The sequence below is a fragment of the Periplaneta americana genome, chromosome 15, assembly GCF_040183065.1.
Source record: "Periplaneta americana isolate PAMFEO1 chromosome 15, P.americana_PAMFEO1_priV1, whole genome shotgun sequence".
NCBI lineage: Eukaryota > Metazoa > Arthropoda > Insecta > Blattodea > Blattidae > Periplaneta > Periplaneta americana.
The window spans coordinates 159,352,013-159,374,839 of record NC_091131.1 but is presented as its reverse complement, the minus strand read 5'-3'; the positions used below and the strand labels follow the sequence as shown (position 1 = coordinate 159,374,839).

At 33.7% G+C, this 22,827-nt stretch overlaps 1 protein-coding gene across 5 annotated transcripts in view; it reads right to left on the bottom strand.

The window, feature by feature from the left end:
• Mondo (MLX interacting protein mondo) overlaps positions 1-22,827 on the bottom strand; it is a 654,540-nt gene that overhangs the window by 79,242 nt on the left and 552,471 nt on the right. For 4 of the 5 annotated variants that reach the window (XM_069848437.1, XM_069848441.1, XM_069848438.1 and 1 more), the window contains exon 9: positions 2,633-2,843. In XM_069848437.1, the coding sequence (XP_069704538.1) occupies positions 2,633-2,843 (211 nt within the window). Of the gene's footprint in view, positions 1-2,632; positions 2,844-2,869; positions 3,018-22,827 lie in introns of all 5 variants that reach the window. The other variant, XM_069848440.1, reaches the window with a different exon arrangement.

Genomic DNA, 22,827 nt, shown 5'->3' with positions numbered 1-22,827 from the left:
AGTATTGGCACCAGTAAGAAAGAGATGGCGGCTCCAATAATAGAAAGGTATTGGCACCAGTAAGAAAGAGATGGCGGCTCCAATATTAGAAAGGTATTGACACCAGTAAGAAAGAGGCGGTGGCACCAATAATAGAAAGGTATTAGCACCAATAACAAAGTGACAACAGTACCAAGAAGAGAGGCAGCTACACAATAAGAGAGATGTGGCAGCACCAATAAGAGAAAGGTGGCAGCATCAATAAGAGAGAGGTGGAGGTACCAGTAAGAGAAAGGTGGAGGCGCCAGTAACTTGAAGATGGTGGCACCAATAAGACAATTTAAGGGAAGGGACACTACGACCCATCACTGTGAAATTATTACATCTATTCCGCTGACCCTCAAGCTAGGCGCATTTCCAAACTACACACTCTACACTGACTATACACTGAAGGTCGCTGCATACTCAGTTTCGAGCAGGCAACCCCACTTGTGCCTGGGCCAGTCCTTTCCATGCGTCACCTGCCGGTGTTTGGGGAATGCTATGGAATGACGACGAAATGGAGAAATGTTGACGGACTAATGTAACTGTCTAATATGGGGAAACGGGAGAATGCCGAGAAAAACGCTAACTGCGACCTCTTCCGCCACAAGTGTACCAATCTTAAAAAATATTGCATTTTATACATCTTGATTACATGAAAAAACTTCTCCCTAGTTAGGAATCACTGGTTTAGATTATATGAGTGTGTTGCGGGATTTTAAATTATAACTTTAGTGTGCCACAAGTTGAAAAAGGTTGAAAGCACTGGTTTAGCAGATCAATTTCAACAACACACACAGCCCACCATCTCACATCAATACTATTTGTTGTCACTGACAATTAGAAATACCGTCTTTATTCTCGTATTCCCCAGATTTTCTCAAAATAGAAGGCGAAAAATGGAGGAGGGATGTTAAAAAAAGTATCGGAAATAAATTAGTTATAAACAACATAAAAATATACAAAACAAATTAATGTTTAATACTGAATAATTGTGGACGCACGCACGAACACATACACATATACACAATCAGAGTAATTATGTGCAGTTTTGTAGCTTTCTTTGTACAATACTTCTACTATTGAGGATGAGTATCAGTTCTAATGTCAGTAGCCTTTCACTAACTTCCGATCTTGGTGTTAAAATTAGCACGTAAAATATCCGTATCAAAATTACTTGATCAATTACGTAAAGAAAATAAACGTACATGTATTTTACACTTCACTTTCATCAGACAATAAATCCATAGCATGTTCAATGTCGTCAGAGCCATCATCGATTTTTTATTTCTTATGATATTTGGAATCTTTAGGAAATAATATTATCTTTAAGGAATGAGGAGTGTCCATTTCTTTAATGTAAGGGGTAATGATGCGAGGAAAATAAAATCTAGGCTTATATTTGTTATGACATATACAGTATAACCTCTGTTATCTGTGGTAATGAAGGGGATGGACTGAACGGTTAATAGAAAAAATTGTATAATTCATATCATAAAAGATTTTCATAATTAAATACATAATGCTTAGGCCTACAGCTTCGTAATTCCCTTCGTAGTGTCATGTTCAACATGCTAGGTAAAGGATCAGAAGTTCACTAATTTTAATCCGGTTGTCAACGACAGGTTTTTAAGGACCAAGGGAATTCCTTGTGATGGTTATCTGCAGAAAGATAGGAATAGCACAGAGGTCTCGTGTTGTATATTTATATTAGAGATGGACGACAGTCACAGTAATATCGACTATTCTTACTATCGACAGTCCTATCGATAGTTATAATCAAAACTATCGATACTATCGATAGTTATTATCGATACTATCGATAGTAACTATCGATACTATCGATAGTTATTATCGATACTATCGATAGTAATTACGAACTTTTTTTGTTAATTGATTACTGACGATTTGAAGAACAATATAATCACCGAAATCAATGGAATTAGTGAATTGCGAGAAACATGGAGCGACAGGTACAGATGTGTGTACAGGAAGGAAGAACATATAGGGCCTACTGTGAAGGTAAGCAATTCTCCCAGAAATACTTTACATTTAGAAACCATTTGTTTTATATGAATTATTCTGTATAAGATGACAGTTATTTAGTATGATCCAAGGAAATTAAGTGTAATAGTTACAAAAAAAAAATTGAAGAAAATTACATCAGTGAGGTAGTCATTGCAGCAAAACTATTGCAGTGAACCAAGATGATCGATTCATTAAGTTACCAAGGACTACAAAAGTGTACCAGACTTCACATGCCTCTTCAATGACTAAACATACAATGCAATAAGAATATTATGCATTCTATCTATATTTAGGCTTCTGAGTACCAATCTTAAACAATCCCAGTAGCATTATACAAAATACCTTTCAATTCAAAAAATGCAAACAATTATTTTTAAATGTATGACATAAGAAAATGTGCGAACCTCACATTACTGTGTTATATTGGTTCACGGAAATTTGTTCATCAACCCAGTAAGTCTATTAACTGAAAATGAATAACAGATTAAATGTTTCAGTTTATCAAATGACGAAACAACCCTGAAACAAATGTAACACGATTTCTATTGAGTATAATGCCACTTACTTACGATATGATACTCACTTGTTGTGAGAAGCTGGGCCAGCAGGGGTTGAAGGGTACTGGTACTAGTTGTAGGAGAGGTGGAGTTTGGGGTTACCAATGACAGAGGGGTTGCAAGGGCGGGGTCACTGGCATGAGATACAAGAGGTGGCGGATGCTGACGCTGCTGCGCTCCTGCGGACACGAGTGATGAGCCACTCCTTGAACGATTGCGCTGCTTCAGCTGATTGTACTGTAACAGCATTAGTTCACAATTACCTGCCAGAGCCGCATACTGCTGGTTTTTCCCAGGCTGCACATCTGTCCGATTGTCAGTATGGTCATCGAGTTGGTAGAAGGGTTGAGTCGTTAGCCTCACGGCAGACATAGAGAGACTCACAGGTGGATAGTCACCAAGCACTTCGACCTATGAAGATGAGTGTTTTTTGATGCCATCGAACAGACTGATAAGAAAGACGTGGGTCTGGTACATGCTAGTGTGAGTGTATCTTCACACATGAGATCATAAGACCTTTATATTCTGCTCATATTTAACCTATATTTGTCCACGTTAAAACTTTATTTATGTATACATATAAATATTCTCCACGTCCTTCCTATTTAAAGGCTTCTAATTTATAAATTTACGTTTAGGAAACTAATAGTGAAAAACAGCATTAATTTTGATGTCCAGACAACAAAAAAGATGATAAGAACTTTCTTATGTTAAATTTTAACGTACCTTGTTAGCATGTTTCGACCTATTTTGGGTCATCTTCAGAACTGGTCGTTGTTGATCTTGGCGCCTCTTGTTTCCTGTGAGGTGCGTCCGTAGTGTAGAGTCAAAGAGTGTATGTGTTTTGAAATTGAGTTGTGTGTTGAGAATATCATTGGGGTGTGTTTTCGTGTGTCTGTATATTTCATATTGTTCTAGTGTGTTTAGTTTCTGGCTTTTTGGTTGGATGTGTAGTATTTCCATGTCTGTGTTGATGTCTCTGTAGATGTGGTTAGCATATGTGATGTATTCTGCATATGTGGAGGTGTTTTGTAATTTTGTTATGGCTGTGATGTGTTCTTTGTAACGTGTGTGCATATGTGGAGGTTACACACGTTACAAAGAACACATCACAGCCATAACAAAATTACAAAACACCTCCACATATAGAACACATCACAAATGCCAACCACACCTACAGAGACATCAACACAGACATGGAAATACTGCACATCCAACCAAAAAGCCAGAAACTGAACACACTAGAAAAATATGAAATATACAGACACACGAAAACACACCCCAACGATATTCTCAACACACAACTCAATTTCAAAACACATACACTCTTTGACTCTACACTACGAACGCACCTCACAGGAAACAAGAGGCGCCAAGATCAACAACGACCAGTTCTGAAGATGACCCAAAATAGGTCGAAACATGTTAACAAGGTACGTTAAAATTTAACACAAGAAAGTTCTTATCATACATATTCCGAAAAAAGATTAATTAAAATTTTTAAAAATATTTTTTTTGCGTAACTTGTGTGTGCATATTTTTGAAATCAATGCTTCATGATAACATGCTAGGTAATGGCTCAGAAGTTCAGTAATTTAAATCACAAAAATTATCACAACTTCAGGAGTCAGAGTGATTTTTTCTGTTACAATTTTTCAACTTTTTAACCCTCTCCCCTATTCTATTAAAAGATTTTGCTTTACTGAAATATGATGACATTTGGTGAATTGGGAAATATGAAAACAATAACAGTCTGAAGCGAACTAATTATAAAATGATATCTGTACAAATTACCACAAATGAATGATTTTTTTTTCTACAATTTTTTATGCTCGACCATGCCGAAATGTAGTAATTACACACCTGGTAGTAGCCCTTTAATACACCTCATTAAAGGACACCTATCCATTATAGTTCAGTTGTTCAGCCAATGAGAAATCACCATTGTACCATTATAAAACCGCAAGTATCGATTACTCTCGGATATGCAATCGAAAGACAATTAGCGAAATGTCACGGAGGCTGGAAATCCAATACTGTCGCAGAAGGTTATGTTCTGTTACTATAATAATTAGCGTTAATTGTAAATAATATTCAAATAAATTCAATTTGTCATCTCGTTTTTCAATTCTAAATCAATTTCCAGGTTATATCAATATTAATGTTCATGTTATTCTCTAGATTATATCAAGGTCAATGACATTCGTCCCTCGGAAAAAATCAATACTTTCGTGTCTGCGCACATCTCACAATTTAGAAGGTCAGTTCCGCTCTTCACTTAGATAACCATAACATGTGAATACTTATGAATAATTTCAAGTTAGAAATATGGTCGAGCATAAAAATTCGTATGAAACTTGCCTATAATAGTAATTAAGATGCTCGTATGAAAATTATAGGCTCATTGGATAATGTACTAATTTATAGTCACTTTAATTGTGAGGGTGTTCTACCAATGAGCCACTTGCTCAGTATAAATGAGTTGTTAATCAGTTAGTGAACATGTAATTATATCTGTCATAACTGGCCCCTGATAGGGTACATCCTTCCTTTCCTTTCACATCACATCTCTGAATGATTTCATAATATTACATATATTAAAATTATTGTGAATGAAAGAAAATTATATATACACACACATATATTGTTGGGGAAGGATGATGCCTAACAAACTGTGTCGATGATAAACAAGAAAAATTTCTTAATGTACAGAAGTGAATAAATTTATCAATACCAACAAATTTCTTACTCTCCTTCATATATCCTATTTTATAAAGTCGTGACTGATTGCAACATTTGGATTACATCGTCTTCTTACATGTGACTGTACGAAAAACCTCAACTTGGATGGAGCACAGGCTACTGAACCTGTATTTTTCAATTCGACACTCTACTAAATATCCATGCACGAATTTTCTCGTTTGTGGCCTCCCTGTATATCTATCTAGAACTTCAGCTGTGTGTAAATTTGAATTCTGAACAATGGAAATAACGTTATAGGCCAATCAGGCTTTAATCTGAGTTGTAAATAATTGATTTTGCTGAGATATAAAGGTTTGGAATTTTCTTGAGTGATATTATAATTTTGAAATAATTGAAAAAATTCGAACTCATCTTATAGAGATGTAGAAGATCCATAACAGATTAAATAATAAAATGTTTATCATATTTCTAAAAAAAAATCAAAGTTTGCTCCACCCCTTCAGAGCATCGTCCAGTTCTGTTGGAACTAGAGGCGTAGCCACCTCTAACAAGGAACTAACTGGCAGATTACACATATTAACAGTGGCGTATACTGGTTAAAGGGTTTGGGCTACCGCTGACCCTATTATTACACAAAATATATCTAACAATTACTTTAATTTTAATTACTATGGTAAAACTAATAATACAAAATTATTACATTATGTTATATTATAAACTTTTTCTTTTGTAATTTCCTTGGGCTACCAGGTAGCCCCGATAGCCCGCAAAATACACCCCTGCATATTAAGTGTTTATATAAACAGGCAAAACATTCAGGGCCATGGTCAGCTGAAGATTTCACAGGTCGCCAAAATATGAAAAACAATTCAAAGAAGTGAGTGAGTTGACAGCGAAATAAGTGTAGTGCCGAAAGGTACTTTTGTAGGTATGAACCTGTCACACTCGTGGATCTTAGTTCGAACTTAGGGTTAAGATACAAATTAGATTTACTTTAAATGTTATTTTAAGTGACCATGCTTCATTTAATTTAGGATGTTCCTTGTTATTATTATTATTATTATTATTATTATTAATTATTGTTTTTATTAGTTGTGTGTCCACACCTGTGGAGTAATGGTCAGTGCGTCTGGCCGCGAAACCAGGTGGCCCGGGTTCGAATCCCGGTCGGGGCAAGTTACCTGGTTGAGGTTTTTTCCGGGGTTTTCCCTCAACCCAATACGAGTAAATGCTGGGTAATTTTCGGTGCTGGACCCCGGACTCATTTCACCAGCATTATCACCTTCATATCATTCAGACGCTAAATAACCTAGATGTTGATAAAGCGTCGTAAAATAACCCAATAAAAAAAATAAAAAATTATTAGTTGTGTTTATTATTAATTGTCATTATTGAGTGCAATTAGTTACCACTGCCACCGGGTATATACCCATTTGCAGTGTGAATAAATATACATACAATATGTGTACCTGTTAACTACATTTTTTTTTTTTCACAAAAGATATATATTAAGATCAGTTTCTTTATTTTAAGTTTGTGTCACTGTAGCCTGTAAATATTTTCATGTGGTTTTACTTTATATTTAAGTTTTCTGTTATTGTATGTGTATTTCCGAGTCTGGAACAGGCCTTAAGAACATCAGAATACGTAAATAAATAAATATTATTTTATAATTTCCTCTTTCATTTTTCTAGAACATACTTCACTTCTAGTCTTTTGCATTTAGTGTTTCAGAATTATAATTTTGAATTATTAATGCGCAACAATGGATATTACAGTTCCTTTTACTGTATGTTTAGAAATTCTTATTGATGTGACTGTTGCATACGTAGTTCATATTAGTTCTTGAGTATCCATTGGATTTTCCTTAATTTTTTTAGATGATATGCCACTATTATATTTATAAGTATTGCTTTGCATTATCTTTTATTAAAATTAAACCTAAACAATTTTATTCCTACAATTACATTAATTTGAAATAATTAATTCATTCATTTAACCCACAGTTCTGAAGTCGGAACACAGGTATTCCCCTAGCAGAGGTTTCAATATCTATATGAAATTGACTTTCCGACAGGAGGTATGGGGACAAGTGGTAAGCACACTGTCTGAAATGCCACCTAGAATGAAACTAAGATCTTACTAGGACGCGAAAGACAATAAATTTAGTTCAGAGGATCTAATTTAGGCTTTGAGGTCTTTAACATGTTAGAAAATTCCGACACGGGGCACATGACTTTAAGTCTCTCCCAGAGGACTTGCACTCCTGATTATTACATCCTGAAAAATCCATCTACCCTAACCAGTTTGAACCTGCAACCCTTGGATCTAGAGGAGAGCTCTTTACTCCTACACTACTGGAGGCAACCAATTTGAAATAACAGATGTTAAAAAAATAACGAAAATAATGAATTACACAGGAACGAGAATCAATATGATTTGTTTAAATTGTGAGTTTTCAAGAATTAATGCCAGTATTGCAGTAACAATTTTAAAACAATGATGCTTCAATGGCAAGTCAAAACTCTATTTTACTTAATGAAAGACTGGATATCAGTCATTGTGGCTCACTTAGTCTATATGTGTGCAGCCATATAGTTGGTGCATCATAGTCTTTAGTTTGTTTTGTAGTAAAATTCTTTCAAAGTATAAAATTATTTCTAACCTGACTGGCACACAGTAAAGAAAACGAAAAACAAAGATTTTAGGCAATACAAAGGCTAGTGCCAAATTTAATGTTAGGTTTATTATTGCGTCATAGTAATAATAATTGCGGACAGGGGAGGCAAAATGATAAAAATGAAACAAGAGCAAGGGGTCAAGAATCCACCATCATCAATGATATTGTTGCAACACACAACATTGAAAACAGATTAACGTATATTTCAATAGTGGTCCAATACATTTTACTTGAAGCAAGTTATTGAAAAGACATAGGCCAAAGGCCCATTCTTATGGCTGAAATCCAAGACCTCAAGACCTGATCGCCTTATATAGTCCACAGAAAATAGGTGACCCTGATTTCATTCACTCTGAAAGATTCGCAGTTTTCTTTCTGTTAATACAGTATGATAAACATTCTGATTGACAAACTCTGAGAGGTTGTACAAGGCATCAAAAGAAAATATTGTTTCTAATAGTATTTATTTCTGTGAGACACAGTTTTGTGAGGATATCATTTTTTAAATTATTAAAACTAATACTTGATTCTTCTTGTAACTTGCATTAATAACAACACATTACATAACCCATTCAGGCAATTTTACAAAAAAAAAGTTCCAAAATTTCTCCACTCACTCCTACGTAAAGGTTGCATCGATAGCATGGAATGTCCAACACAGGCCAAAGCTCCAGGATCGTCTTTAATTTCTCCTACAGCTACAATTATCTGGACCACCAGATCCTCCTCTGTTTCAATGGGTGTCTCATAAACTAGAGCCTTCAACCAACTCCATACAAAAAAGTCTAATGGAAACAAATCCGGAAAACAATGAGGCCATGGAAAAGGGCCTCCTCTACCAATCCAGTGTTGTGGAAATCGCCGATCTAAATCCTTGCGTATACGACCACTAAAATATAATGGCATGTCATGTTGGTACTTTATTCGTTGTCGTTGTAACGAGTGGCACATGTTCCAACAATCAAGGCAGTGCTGCGAGGAATGTGTGGTGGATAGTAGCATTTAATTGCACTGATAGGACATAAAGTCCAACTTGTGCCAAGATATTTTACTCAAAGTGCAGAGTTCTCACTGTGCCTCCTTGTCCTTGTTCAGGTAATCTCCTAAATAATCCAGTCTCATGCAGCAAACATCTAATGATGCAGAGTATGGCGATTGGGATGTCATTGTTGAAAATAATGCTGAGCTGCTCCACCATTGTAGTTTCTGCCCCGTATGTATAAACCATATCAGTCAGTTCTATCCAGGTGTACTAATCCATGTTGATAAACAAGCATTGTATTGGGTGAAGACTTACAAGCAAATGTCACCTCTGAGTATTCATTGCAAGTATGAATGTGTAAGACATCTAGTCGTCAAACAATACCCCATAGAAAAATTAGGTACCAGTAATAGAAACAGTGTTCTGTTATAATGTCCTGTACAATCTCTCACTGTTTGTTAGTCTAATTTTTTGTCACTTTTATATAGGAAAGCCAATGGTTTCTGTAATCTAAAACAAAGAATCGAGTTTTTGCTTTTGCTGTAAGCTATTTTAAATTCTCTTTCACAACCAAAATAGACTTAAAACTGGAAGCAAGTCAATGAGTACTTAAAGCAACACGAAAATGTCAATGTGTATATACTTTTTTAATCAGTTTTATTTATGGCCACCTTAATTGCGCAACTGTCAACTATATTGTTGATACAATGTATTCCTATCATCTATCCACACGTCTGCAAACTACTATGCCCTAGTGGACATATCTGCAGTAGTACTGCAAAACATGTGTAGGCCTACTAGAAATGGTCACCACTACATTTACCTTTTTTTAAACAATTGGATCCCTAGTTGCTTTATGATCGAGGAAACTAAAGTTTGATTGAAATAATAATTTTCTTATATATAGTACACAATTTTACATTCAAGAGAAGTGATGACAAAATGTTTGCAAAAAACTACCGGCAAATTAGGCCTTATACGACTATTTGAAAATATTGACTGAACACATATACAGAATGACCCATAAGTAAAGTCATTAATTCTAGTGAATGATTCCTTTAGTAAAGAGAAACAGAAAAAGTAAAATGCTATTCTGTTATATTTTGAACAGTTTTCCAGAAAAACGTGCATTTTAAAATACGTGAATATGAGATCATGCAACACTGTAAACAGTAGGGAGTGGACATCAGGTTGTGTTGCTCTGAACATTTTTTTTTAAATTCGTAAGAAAAAATACAGATGATATACCGTTTGATTTTTCTGTTTAGAGAATGAAGAATGAACACTGCTCATTTCACGTTAAATAAAATCTTGGAAAACTGAAAATAAACCCTACAACTTAATTTTAAATTAAATGTTCAGAGAACACAGACAATAAGATACGCTTATTCCAAAATAAATTTAAAATATTAAGAAATATTTCTACCCTCCCACTTCAATTGAATATTTTAAAGAAAAAAATGAATAATGATACTTATTTCACAACAAAATTTTAAGACATTTAAAACTCTGCATGCAAAAATAAAAATATATTCTTATTTTATTTTAAACGAACAAAATTGAAAATAGTATTTTAAACTCTTTCGATTTAATTTCAATTAAATATTCGGTGAACAAAGACAATAACAAAAGCTTATTTTATTCACTGATTAACTTCGTAACTTCTTTGCTGTGTTAATATGAGGAATTTCACCTGGCTGACTAGCTTCGAAGTGGTATTTTTCATTGTCTGAAGCCTAGTGAAGATACCGTGCTATCTTCTGGTCATTTTTTGTTATAAAAATCTACTTTATTTCAAAAAACTCCCTTTCATTTTCTCACCCATTCCTCTCACACATCAGCTCTTCAGGATATCTGGACCTATGTATATAAGCCTCTCTCCAGACAATGACATTTATAGCGTTGTTAGAGTTATGTTTTAAAATTCCTTTCTAGAACGAAAAATTGCATTTGTTTGGATCAAATTTCTTCACATTTAAAAGACAAAATTAAAATTCCTTTGATAATTTATTATTACAGTAAAATCCCTCATAACCAGCACCCAAATAACCCGCAATACCAAAATAATGGCACTTTTTTCTGGGCCAGAAAAAGAAAAATATTTAAATCTGCCACAGTGCCACAGTCTGGGCCGTCAGTTTTGCCACATTGGGAAGTTCGCACTAACTTTCGTTTTCAGTGAATATTCGAATCTAAAATTAGTGTATTATTTGTGTTGTGTGATGTGTTTTAATAAAGAAAATGCACACAGTTTTTATGTTTATTTAGTTATGCTCGGATTGTCAGTGTTGCCACATTAGAAGTTTGCAAGAACTTCCATTTTCAGTGAACATTCGAACCTAACATTAGTGTATTATTTGTGTTGTGTGATGTGTTTTAATAAGGAAAATCCACACAGTTTTTATGTTTAGATGTTCGGGCCATAGTGTTGCCACATTAAGAAGTTCACATGAAATTTAATTTTCAGGGAATATTCTAACCTAGAATTGGACGAACTTTTTCTCCTGTAAAATTTATTGTCTCTATGCAAATATTTATATTTAGTTTTTATATATGTGTAATTGTAATGGTGAAAATATTGTTAATCAAATTCTTTTTTTCACAAGTGTATATTATTTTTGGGAGTGTTTTTTGTATACGGAAATGTATTGTTAATAAAAAAACCTGGAATTAGTGTATTATTTGTGATGTGTTTTAATAAGGAAAATCCACATAGTTTTTATGTTTAGATGTTCGGGCCATCAGTGTTGCCACATTAAGAGGCTCGCATGAAATTTAATTTTCAGGGAATATTCTAACCTAGAATTGGACGAACTTTTTCTCCTGTAAAATTTATTGTCTCTATGCAAATATTTATATTTAGTTTTTATATATGTGTAATTGTAACGGTGAAAATATTGTTAATCAAATTTTTTTTTTCATAAGTGTATATTATTTTTGGGAGTGTTTTTTGTATATGGAAACGTATTGTTAATAAAAAAAACTGGAATTAGTGTATTATTTGTGATGTGTTTTAATAAGGAAAATCCACACAGTTTTTATGTTTAGATGTTCGGGCCATCAGTGTTGCCACATTAAGAGGCTCACATGAAATTTAATTTTCAGGGAATATTCTAACCTAAAATTGGACGAACGTTTTCTCCTGTAAAATGTATTGTCTCTATGCAAATATTTATATTTAGTTTTTATATACTGTATGTGTAATTGTAACGGTGAAAATATTGTTAATCAAATTCTTTTTTTCACAAGTGTATATTATTTTTGGGAGTGTTTTTTGTATACGGAAATGTATTGTTAATAAAAAAACCTGGAATTAGTGTATTATTTGTGATGTGTTTTAATAAGGAAAATCCACATAGTTTTTATGTTTAGATGTTCGGGCCATCAGTGTTGCCACATTAAGAGGCTCGCATGAAATTTAATTTTCAGGGAATATTCTAACCTAGAATTGGACGAACTTTTTCTCCTGTAAAATTTATTGTCTCTATGTAAATGTTTATATTTAGTTTTTATGTATGTGTAATTGTAACGGTGAAAATATTGTTAATCAAATTTTTTTTTCATAAGTGTATATTATTTTTGGGAGTGTTTTTTTTTGTATACGGAAACGTATTGTTAATAAAAAAAAACCTGGAATTAGTGTATTATTTGTATTGTGTTTTAATAATGAAAATCCTCACAGTTTTTATGTTTATTCAGTTATGAGCAAATGATAGAGAAATAAGCTTCACATGGATGCAGTTTCAACATTTGGCACCATGAAATACGAACTTTTTTATGTATATAACGGTTTTTATTCAATTATCCGACAAAATCTCGTATCTAGAACTAGCCTTGTCCTTTTGGTGCTGGTTAAGAGGGATTCTACTGTATAATACACTGCTTTCTTAAATTGACTGAGCATATTGGGAACTCAATAGCTGTCCCAAAATATGCTATGAAATGTTTCATATAAAACGTTTTTTTTTTTTCTCGAAAAGGACGCAGAAATGAGCAAAACTGTATTAAACGTTTTTGTTTGAAATATCTCAAAGAATAACACCTTAAAATTAATGACATTACTTACGGTTAATCTTGTATATATATACAGAATTTGATCAAAAGAAATTCAGAATCATCTGGAAAGATAATCCAAAATGAGCTTATAAAACTTCTGGGAAACTGACTAATAACTTAAACTGTCAACGGCACTGAAAAGCTAACTTATTCTTCAATAACAGCCGGTTGTACATTTGATTTAAGCCACCCAGACCAGCTGTAATTTAGGGTAATATTCAAGTCAAGGAACATTTTCTCTATGTCTGTCCTATATTTGACACAACGGAAAAGACCTAGTTAAATCAATTAATAATTATATATAATAATAAATAAATTTTCAGTCAAATACACTTTTCAGTTTGTGAGGTCAGATAATCTGTTACATCACAATATTTAATACAAAGTCACTAATATTTTCGACTTTAAAAAGTCATCATCAGGTGCATGAGAAGCAAACAATTTTAAATTAGGTGATAGTTGATCTAACAATTGATAATATAGTAAGTAATGCACATGCTGGCATTTACAAGTATATAAGTTTCGTGCCTCTTGAGGTAAACTGTACATGGTAAAGCTGAACACTGATGCTAGATTCTCGTATGTGTATAAAACAAGGAAAGGCACAGCATGATATTAACCTTATACAATTAAGGCTAAATATTCTTATTAGGTCATATCATTAAAATTAAATTTGTGCAATTTGATATTAACTATGTTAAAATGTTATATATAATGTATAAGTTTAAAAGGGATGGAAAAAGCTGTGATGCAAATGCTGTTGGTAGGAGAGCACGCAGTCTAATTCGTCGTGGTGAATGCCATATTTGTCTCAGTTATCCGTCCATACATCATCACTCAGTCTAAAACATGTAACGTTGGGTGAAACACGCCTCCTTGCCTGGACGTAAACAACTAAACAACTATGTAAGTATAAATATAATAAACTTTTTTAAAAAACGCTGAATCAGCTCAGAACCTTCAAAATTAATAATAAGCTATTAACTTAAATATTTTCAGACAAATATATCAATTATTAGATTAACTATCACCTAATTTAAAATTGTTTGTTTCTCATGCACCTGATGATGACTTTTTAAAGTCGAAAATATTAGTGACTTTGTATTAAATATTGTGATGTAACAGATTATCTGACCTCACAAACTGAAAAGTGTATTTGACTGAAAATTTATTTATTATTATATATAATTATTAATTGTATTCACACTTTTCTGAACCAACATGTCTTTTAAATTCTAGTTAAATCAGTTCTGAAAGAGATCGCGAAGAGTGAACCTAATATGAACAACTATAGAGGACAAGAATTTGATAATGGAACCAAAATGGTTGGAAAGAAGAAAAACTTGCAAATCCAGAATTATGGAAGCTTTCTAGATAGTGTGGATACTGTTTACTTAATTTAGTTATTGGTGATGTCATCTCATCTTCAGTAAGGAGCATATCTCTGTTTGAAATGCTGCGCTTTGTGATAGATCTAAGTCTCTCAATGCATTACAATGAATTATTAAGTTGCAGGCTTCAACACTTTGAAAAAGTAGAGAAGCCATCGTCATAATTGGACTTGTACACAAAAACTGTTTGACACCCTTCATTAAGCTACTTTTCAATAACTGAACTTAAGAAAATAATAAATATCTGCACAAAAACACAATTTAATTCAGATTTTCCCTCTGCAAGAAAGAGTAAAAAAATTACTTGCTGCTAAGATTAAGATATTCCTAAGACTTTCATCAAATCAATACTTCATTTTGGGCATTTTAAAACATTACTTTAATGAACTAAACACCAGGGGCGTATATTGCGGGTGTTCAAGGTGTGCACTGCACACCCTGTAAATTCGGTAATTTCATTTTTTATTTTAAGTTGTTTTATATAATGCAACAATAATTTTAATTTATCACAATTTAAATGCGTGGTAATCTCATTGGAAGTTGACGTATATAGTTCAAGACTAATTTTAATTTATTACCATTTAAATATTTTAAATGCCTGCTGGTTGAATGTGCACACCATCCCCAGAACGGCTTTCGTTTTATAACGTACGCTCTGCCTGACGAAGTGGGATGAGTTCTGGTCTGGTTGTCCTGTCCGCACAAAAGAACATCCCCTGCTGAGAGTTACTGCTATAATTCTCTGCATGCGCAAGGTGGCATGGTGGGGATACTCGCTTCTCTCAAGCTCGCAGGTCGTCCTGTATACAGGCAGCTCAACTTGTCAATAGCGATACAAAATATTGTGTTTGACGTGTGTGTTTACGTGAATTTACTGTGTTTAGGTTTTACTAGGGTTCATAATTGTGTGCCAGCATAGGTGAACAATTTAAATTACTTATTTAATGATAATAGCACTTGCAAATGTACACTGTAAAAGATCTTTTGCAAAAGCCATTCTCTTCTCGTCCACTAGGAGAGAAATTACATATAGTGAATAAGGGTAGATCTACCCCGCCACTTCCGAATTTAGTGCAACAATATAAAACAAAAAGCGAACAATACACTAGACATTTTTCTATTTCACAATATGAAATTGCAGAATAGTTAGTGAGTTGTGGAACTTCAAACAGGTTATTTTGCTGGCCATGGTTATTGTTTGATCATAAATAATGCAATTTTGAATAACATTATTTGTAGTTGCCTCCTTTCTCCGGCATTTGCAGGGCAGTCATTGAAACAAGGTGATTGATTTTTAAGAAGTTGTGGTGCGAGTACTTTGAATAATATTTAAATGTCATTTTCTTTTAATTTTATGTCATTTTTCCATTAGTTTAAGGTCATTTTAATGATAATTTTAAGTAGATTTTTAGGTCATCAACATCCGCCCGATAGTTATTATTTATAAAAAAACAAAAAGCGAACAATACACTAGACATTTTTCTATTTCACAATATGAAATTGCAGAATAGTTAGTGAGTTGTGGAACTTCAAACAGGTTATTTTGCTGGCCATGATTATTGTTTGATCATAAATAATGCAATTTTGAATAACATTATTTGTAGTTGCCTCCTTTCTCCGGCATTTGCAGGGCAGTCATTGAAACAAGGTGATTGATTTTTAAGAAGTTGTGGTGCGAGTACTCTGAATAATATTTAAATGTCATTTTCTTTTAATTTCATGTAATTTTTCCTTTAGTTTAAGGGCATTTTAATGATCATTTTAAGTAGATTTTTAGGTCATCAACATCCGCCCGATAGTTATTATTTATAAATAATACTAAATTATATATTAAATATGGCAGTAAATGTTGACTCGATATTTCAATTAGGCCTATAATAATTGTGCGAGATAGATCAACTATATATTTTTAACAGAACACCCAAACTCCAGGTTCAGCATACGCCACTGCTAAACACTATAACTGGAAATGACGAGTGTGACAGTCACACAGAAAACAAACTATCATACATCACTAGCTCAACAAGATTATACATTACACATCTAAATACTGTCACACTAACTGATAACTGTGGTTAATATTCTACCAAATATCCATAAATTAGTCACAGTTCCACTCTTGTAACTTTTCTGAGTTCCAGAAGCTTCAAAGTAAGAGGACACTTAACGTTGGTAAAAGGCTGAAATAAGTAAAATTTACAAATAGAAAGATATATCGTAAAAACATCACTATATCTCTTTATGACAGATATAATTTTAAATCTGTTCTGGCAACAAGCAATGCTTAGACGAACACTCACAAACCCACACATAAAATATACATGTACTGGTAGGTTATGTTTTAAATAAGAGGGTTTAGATTCAAGGGACAATTCCTTGCCATCACAACGCACACAACGTTTTAAACAATGCAGAGCATCGGTTATCAATGCACACACAAGCACGAAGCAAAATGCAGTGCAACTGCTGGGAACCATTGTGCAATACATTACTACAACTTCCATACTTTACGCATATAGAAACGTAACTTTCCTTCTCATTCTATGGAAAATAGATTTGTGAAAAGAATAAAATAATAATAATAATTTGTTTCAAGATTATAGTTCATGTCTAAAGCATCCCAAATCGCAACAATTTTTTGACTTTGCAGGAAGGAGGGGGCAGCTCCATTTTCGATCGAATTCCAATTAATATGTGTAGAAAACTTTAAAAATTGAATGCATTGACTTAATAAGGAGGTACGTCTAAGAATATGTGGGAAATTTATAACAGATTTTGCACTTGGCTCCAAATGTGTAATACTCATCCATAAATTAAATACAACTAACATTTATATGTAAACATGTTATTTTTCGATTGGGAAAACTGGAGGGTGAATTCCATAAAGACTTTTTTTTTAATTATTTCCTTAAGTTTACAAAACTGCCTTTTTTTTTTCTACAAGGTCCTCAATGTATTCTTTTTTTGTCGCTTCCGCTGTCTGTTTTTCTTTGTAATGATATTCTTTTGATTCTATATTACATAAAAATTATATCCAATATTTAACAGTACGCAAATTTTTTCACTTAAGATCTGTTATAGAAACAATTTTCTGAGTTACTATGGCACTAAGCTGGTCATTTACCTTAGTTGGTTAGTTTCGGTTTCACTTTTAGCCATCTTCAGAACCGTTTTTAATGTGTAATTTAGAGGTAATGTTGGAACGTCTCAAATTATCTCTCAAAGCAAAACTATGGCAAGATCGCCAAATGTTCTGTCTGCCATAAAAATTATTTTACACAAACTTCTACAAAATGTTTAGTAGTAATTGTACAAATATATGAGAAAATATGTTCATTTACAGGGAATACATGACAGCATAAATGTGGTGAGTTGTTACCATTCTTAAAGTGTCATGTATTTAATTATTATAAATATATATATATATATATATATATATATATATATATATATATATATATAATATCAGTCTTACTAATAAAAACCCTATATACAGACGTTTAACTGTCTTATACTTATACAATGAGTAGCTCGTTTATAAGTCGTGTGTAAATTCCTTACTAATAATCACTACATACGTCGTGTATAACAGTATAACTGTTACACAGCTACGTCATAGTTTCGTCATTACTTCGTTACGAAAGGTAATAGAATATCTGAGGTTCTCTATTGCATCTGGTAGAGCGCTCTAGTGTGGCGTGTTAAGTATCGATAGTACAACTGGCTCTAATCGATTACCACACTATATTTTGGTCAAAGAGTACAAGCTACTGCAATAATATTCTACTTATTCTGTGCTCTTTGGTGTGTTCTTCTGTGGTTACAAGGCATCCATCATCATAAAATGACAGTCGATACGAACAGCTGTTAGAGGGGCGGCCATTTTTTCTCTATATACAACGCTTAAACAAGGGGTTTCGTGTATATAACTATGGCAAAGCAATTCCCATTGTATAGTTACAGATTGGTTATACATCCATCGCTTATGCATGGTTTATTAGTAACGTTTTCTGTCTCAACTCTGCATAAGTCTCGTATAAAAACTATACACGGTTTATTAGTAAGACCATATATATATATATATATATATATATATATATATATATATATATATAAGATAATTCGTATAAACAAAAGTCGCCCTAAATAAGGGTTCGATAGATCGGCCTACTAATCAATTCATAAAGAATAATAAGTAAACAAAACAATTTTGTGACACTTGGAAAGAAAAAGAAAAAACATTAAGAAAACATAGGAAATCATTTACAATAAAAATTTTGTTGGGTACAAATGATTACTAATTATAGCTAAGGATGATTTTAACACGTGAGATCCTATGGCATCAATCGTTGCATCAGAAATTTTGTATTGTTTAAGTTGATTTAAAGTATCACGTGGGATCGTGCCACGGGCACCGAACATGAGCCCAAAAACTGTCCAATGTGTAATGTGGTATTGTGCTCCAAGATGCTGACAACAAGGCTCATATATGACTTGTTTTTCAAAATAAATACATAAATTCCTTTATCAAGACATCCAAGTAACTTTGCAGTTGACCACAGGAGTCCGAAATAAAATATAACAATAATTTTATAGTTAACAAACAGTTCACAAAAAAAAAAAGAAAAAAATAGAAAGTAAATTAACAATACAATTTAGAGATCAGGTATTATATATATATATATATATATATATATATATATATATATATATATATTTTTTAATTTTTAGTTGGTTATTTAACGATGCTGTATCAACTACTAGGTTATTTAGCGTCGATGAGATTGGTGATAGCGGGATTATATTTGGCGAGATGAGGCCGAGGATTCGCCATAGATTACCTTGCATTCACATTACGGTTCAGGAAAATCTCGGAAAAAAACCCAACCAGGTAATCAGCCCAAGCAGGGATCGAACCCGCGCCTGAACGCAACTTCAGACCGGCAGGCAAGTGCCTTAACTGACTGAGCCACACCAGTGGCTGGTATTATATAAATGGTTATGTAATATTCCTAATGAGTCTTTTAGAATATGTAACTTAAACATAGTTTTAATATTTTCACAAGTAGCTGTATGTTCTTGTAAATTATTTCTTGTGAATTTATAGAAAGATCCTCTTGCACCAAAAAGCAAACCTCACACTCTCATGCACAATTATTAGTGCTATAAAAGTCAGGAATACATGGAAGATACAGTGATATGCTTTTCTTCATCTACAACCTGTGCTTGCTGAGGGTCCTTCTCAAATCAGACTGTTGCGTCGAAAATTCTGACTTTCTTTGAAGACCTGTTACTGGCCACTATATCAACTGCCGATTACTGCCATCCTCAGAAATACAATGCACCTCTTTGTATACTTCCAATTCAGCTCTTCTAAGAAAAGACGCAATAGTGGACCTTACCCTGTGATGGCGTGAGTTGTTTAACAGGTCCTCCTTTGAACAACCCAAAACATATCTGAGTGTTTCAATTTCTTCACAACCTGGGAAGCGGCAACATCTAGTGTTTGTACTTCTCTGCAGAAGTGTTACAGGACAATTTAATTCCTTGAATATATTGATCTCAGAATTGTTATTGATGCTTCTTTTAAGGATTGCCATAATATGTCGGCCTCTGCAGTATAGCACTGGTCTTCTGTGCTCGAGGTTGCGGGTTCGATCCCGGCCGGGACAAAATTCCGGCACACCGGCAATGCTGATATAACCTCTGCATTTGCGAGCGTCATTAAATAAACCAAAATTTCAATTTTTTTTTGTCGTAATACTTTCCTGGGAATGCTATTATATGCTTTTTGTAGGTCAATAAAAAGCAGTAATAAAATAATAATAGTTTCTTCACAAAAGTAAAAATTTTTAGAGGTTATTTACATTTTATGTCCATAGCAACCATTAATGAAATCTATAAAACATATAAAAACATAATTTAAATATGAAGGAATTAATAATAACCGTCACTAATATTCACTTATAAAACTTACAATGTGAACTTCGGTTTAATTACCTCAATCCATAACTACTTATTTATGGTATCAAAGAAAACTATATAAAAAGAATGATCCACGTCAGAACATTACCACTCTCACGGCCTTTTTGTGAAACATTGAGTCTCCCTGCCTTTATTTAAATTATTAATTTTAAAAGGAAATGCAATCCAAACACTTCTCACGAATTTTCAATAACAATAATTAAAAACTGGGAACAGATGCATTATAGCGGCCAACTATCACATATTATACACAAAATAGCTCAGCGGATGAAATGGTTCGATTAGCGTTTTTAGTATTCGATATTTGATAAGCATTAAATGCTACCAAATTAAAAATTAAATAAAAAGAAATTAAATAGTTTGTTACTAGATGTGATTTTAGTTACTTTGTATTATATTTTTGGTCCAGGGAAAATAAATTTTACTACTTACTGCCGTTATTTCCGTTTTGAAGTACAAGTCAAAAATATAAAATTGACTGTTATGCATTTATGTACTTTATTTATTACAATTTTAATCAAACTGACTTCATTCGTGATGTTTCCCTTGCCGCTATCAGAGGATCACTTGCCATTTTAAAATACCACCTGCACTTTGTTTCCTAAAAAGGGATACTTTTTCTCGAATGTCTAATCTGTTTGTTTACTATGTGTAGGCCTGTTATATGCATGCTATTATCTTTCCTGTACTTAATTTTCCCTTTTGTTCGTTCCCCTCATTTCTCTTTTGTGGTCTGTTTTTTGTTTTCACTCAATATGTTTATTATGCTTTGTCCAATGAGGCAGTCCCGTCATTGGGAAAGCTGAAAGAGTGTCTTTCAATGTGTAGAAGTTGGCAACATTTTTTATCCATTGTAACAACAATATATATCGATAGTAGCATTCATACCATTCAACCAATAAGGAGATTGGCCCCTATAACGCATCTGTTCGAAAAACTGAATAGGTATGGTACTAATTATTTGTCCTGTGTGAAAGATCTTATAAGTTAATTTTATTCTCTCTGCCTCCCACCCCTCCCAAATTTAATGAACTGACATCGCATTTTACCGTGATATAAAAAACACACATAAACTTCCAACCACTCAATGTCGGGATGAGCCCTAAAAGAAATGGGCCACGGACCTGCATTCACTTCCCCAGACATTGGTGACGGCTCAAAATTAATGATTATTCACATCGAACTCGGGCCCTAACAGAATTCAATCGTCCCCTTGTACAGATCAATGGAGTCATCAAAGAGCCAATTGGCTGGTCTTCTAATCTGAGAAAAATCATCAAAGAGCCAATTGGCTATTGTAAGATTAATACCTACGCGTTCGAATCTTCAAACAGCCAAACTGGCTATTACCGTTTCGTGCCTAGACTTCTATGACTCTTCCTCCTAGTTGGTACCATCGCGTCTCTCCTCCGGATCAGGTCACTGTACTTCTGCCCCTCCTCCCCCCCGTATGTTGTAGCTAATCAGTTACGTCCATTTTCGGCTTATCCACTGGAAATTTCTAGCGCTCCTTCACTGGGGCGGCGAAACCCGAAGTGAGACAAGTGGCCAAGAGGCTTGGACCTCACATATTCAGTTTTTCACAGCCCCTACTCCCCCCTTGCAAGGACGTGTTTTCACGTACCTTTAAAGTTTCTCCTCCCACTTCCCCCCCTCTTTCATTCATTCCTCTCTCTCCTCCTCGACCCTCTTCATCCCCACCACACATTATTCCTCTCATTGTCTTTCCCCCTCCTCTTCGTCACTCTCATTTGCCTCGTGAGAGAAGTATTCTCAAGGACAGAAGGACAAATTGTAAAGAAACGAACTATGAACTCCCCAAGATATTAAAGGCAATTCGTGAGTTATCAGAAAACGCAGTTTCAAGTACCAGAGGAAACTGTATAATCAAAGTACCGGTAGTTATTTTTTCCAACAAGTTCAATCAGTGTTCACGAGATGAAGGATAATTACAAACATGTAGAAGAAGATATTACGTCAGTATTTGTCTCGAAAATACTAAGGAAAATCACAATAAAGTATCAGAATAGTCAGCTGCTACAAGTGAAACCGAATTTCCCAAACACAAAACCAACATGATATCATATCGAATTCACAAATAAATTTGGAAAGCAAATTATTTTATTCAGCATTATATTAGCTTTACAACCCAGAAGATTTCCTTCCACTGCTTACATGAAAAATTTATTATGCAAAACGTGCAAAATTTCGTATCAGATAGACGAATATTTGTCTAAACAGAAAGCTGAATTAAATTTTCAGCTTACAAGCAAACATTCTGATGGGGACAGATAAAAAAGTTAAATTTTTTTCTTCCACCATGTTAATAAAGTCAAAAGAAGTGCTTATACAAATTTTGGCCACTCGACCGCAATTACGAGAGCCATAAAAAATAAGTTCGTCAGAGGCCATTAACATAAAAAA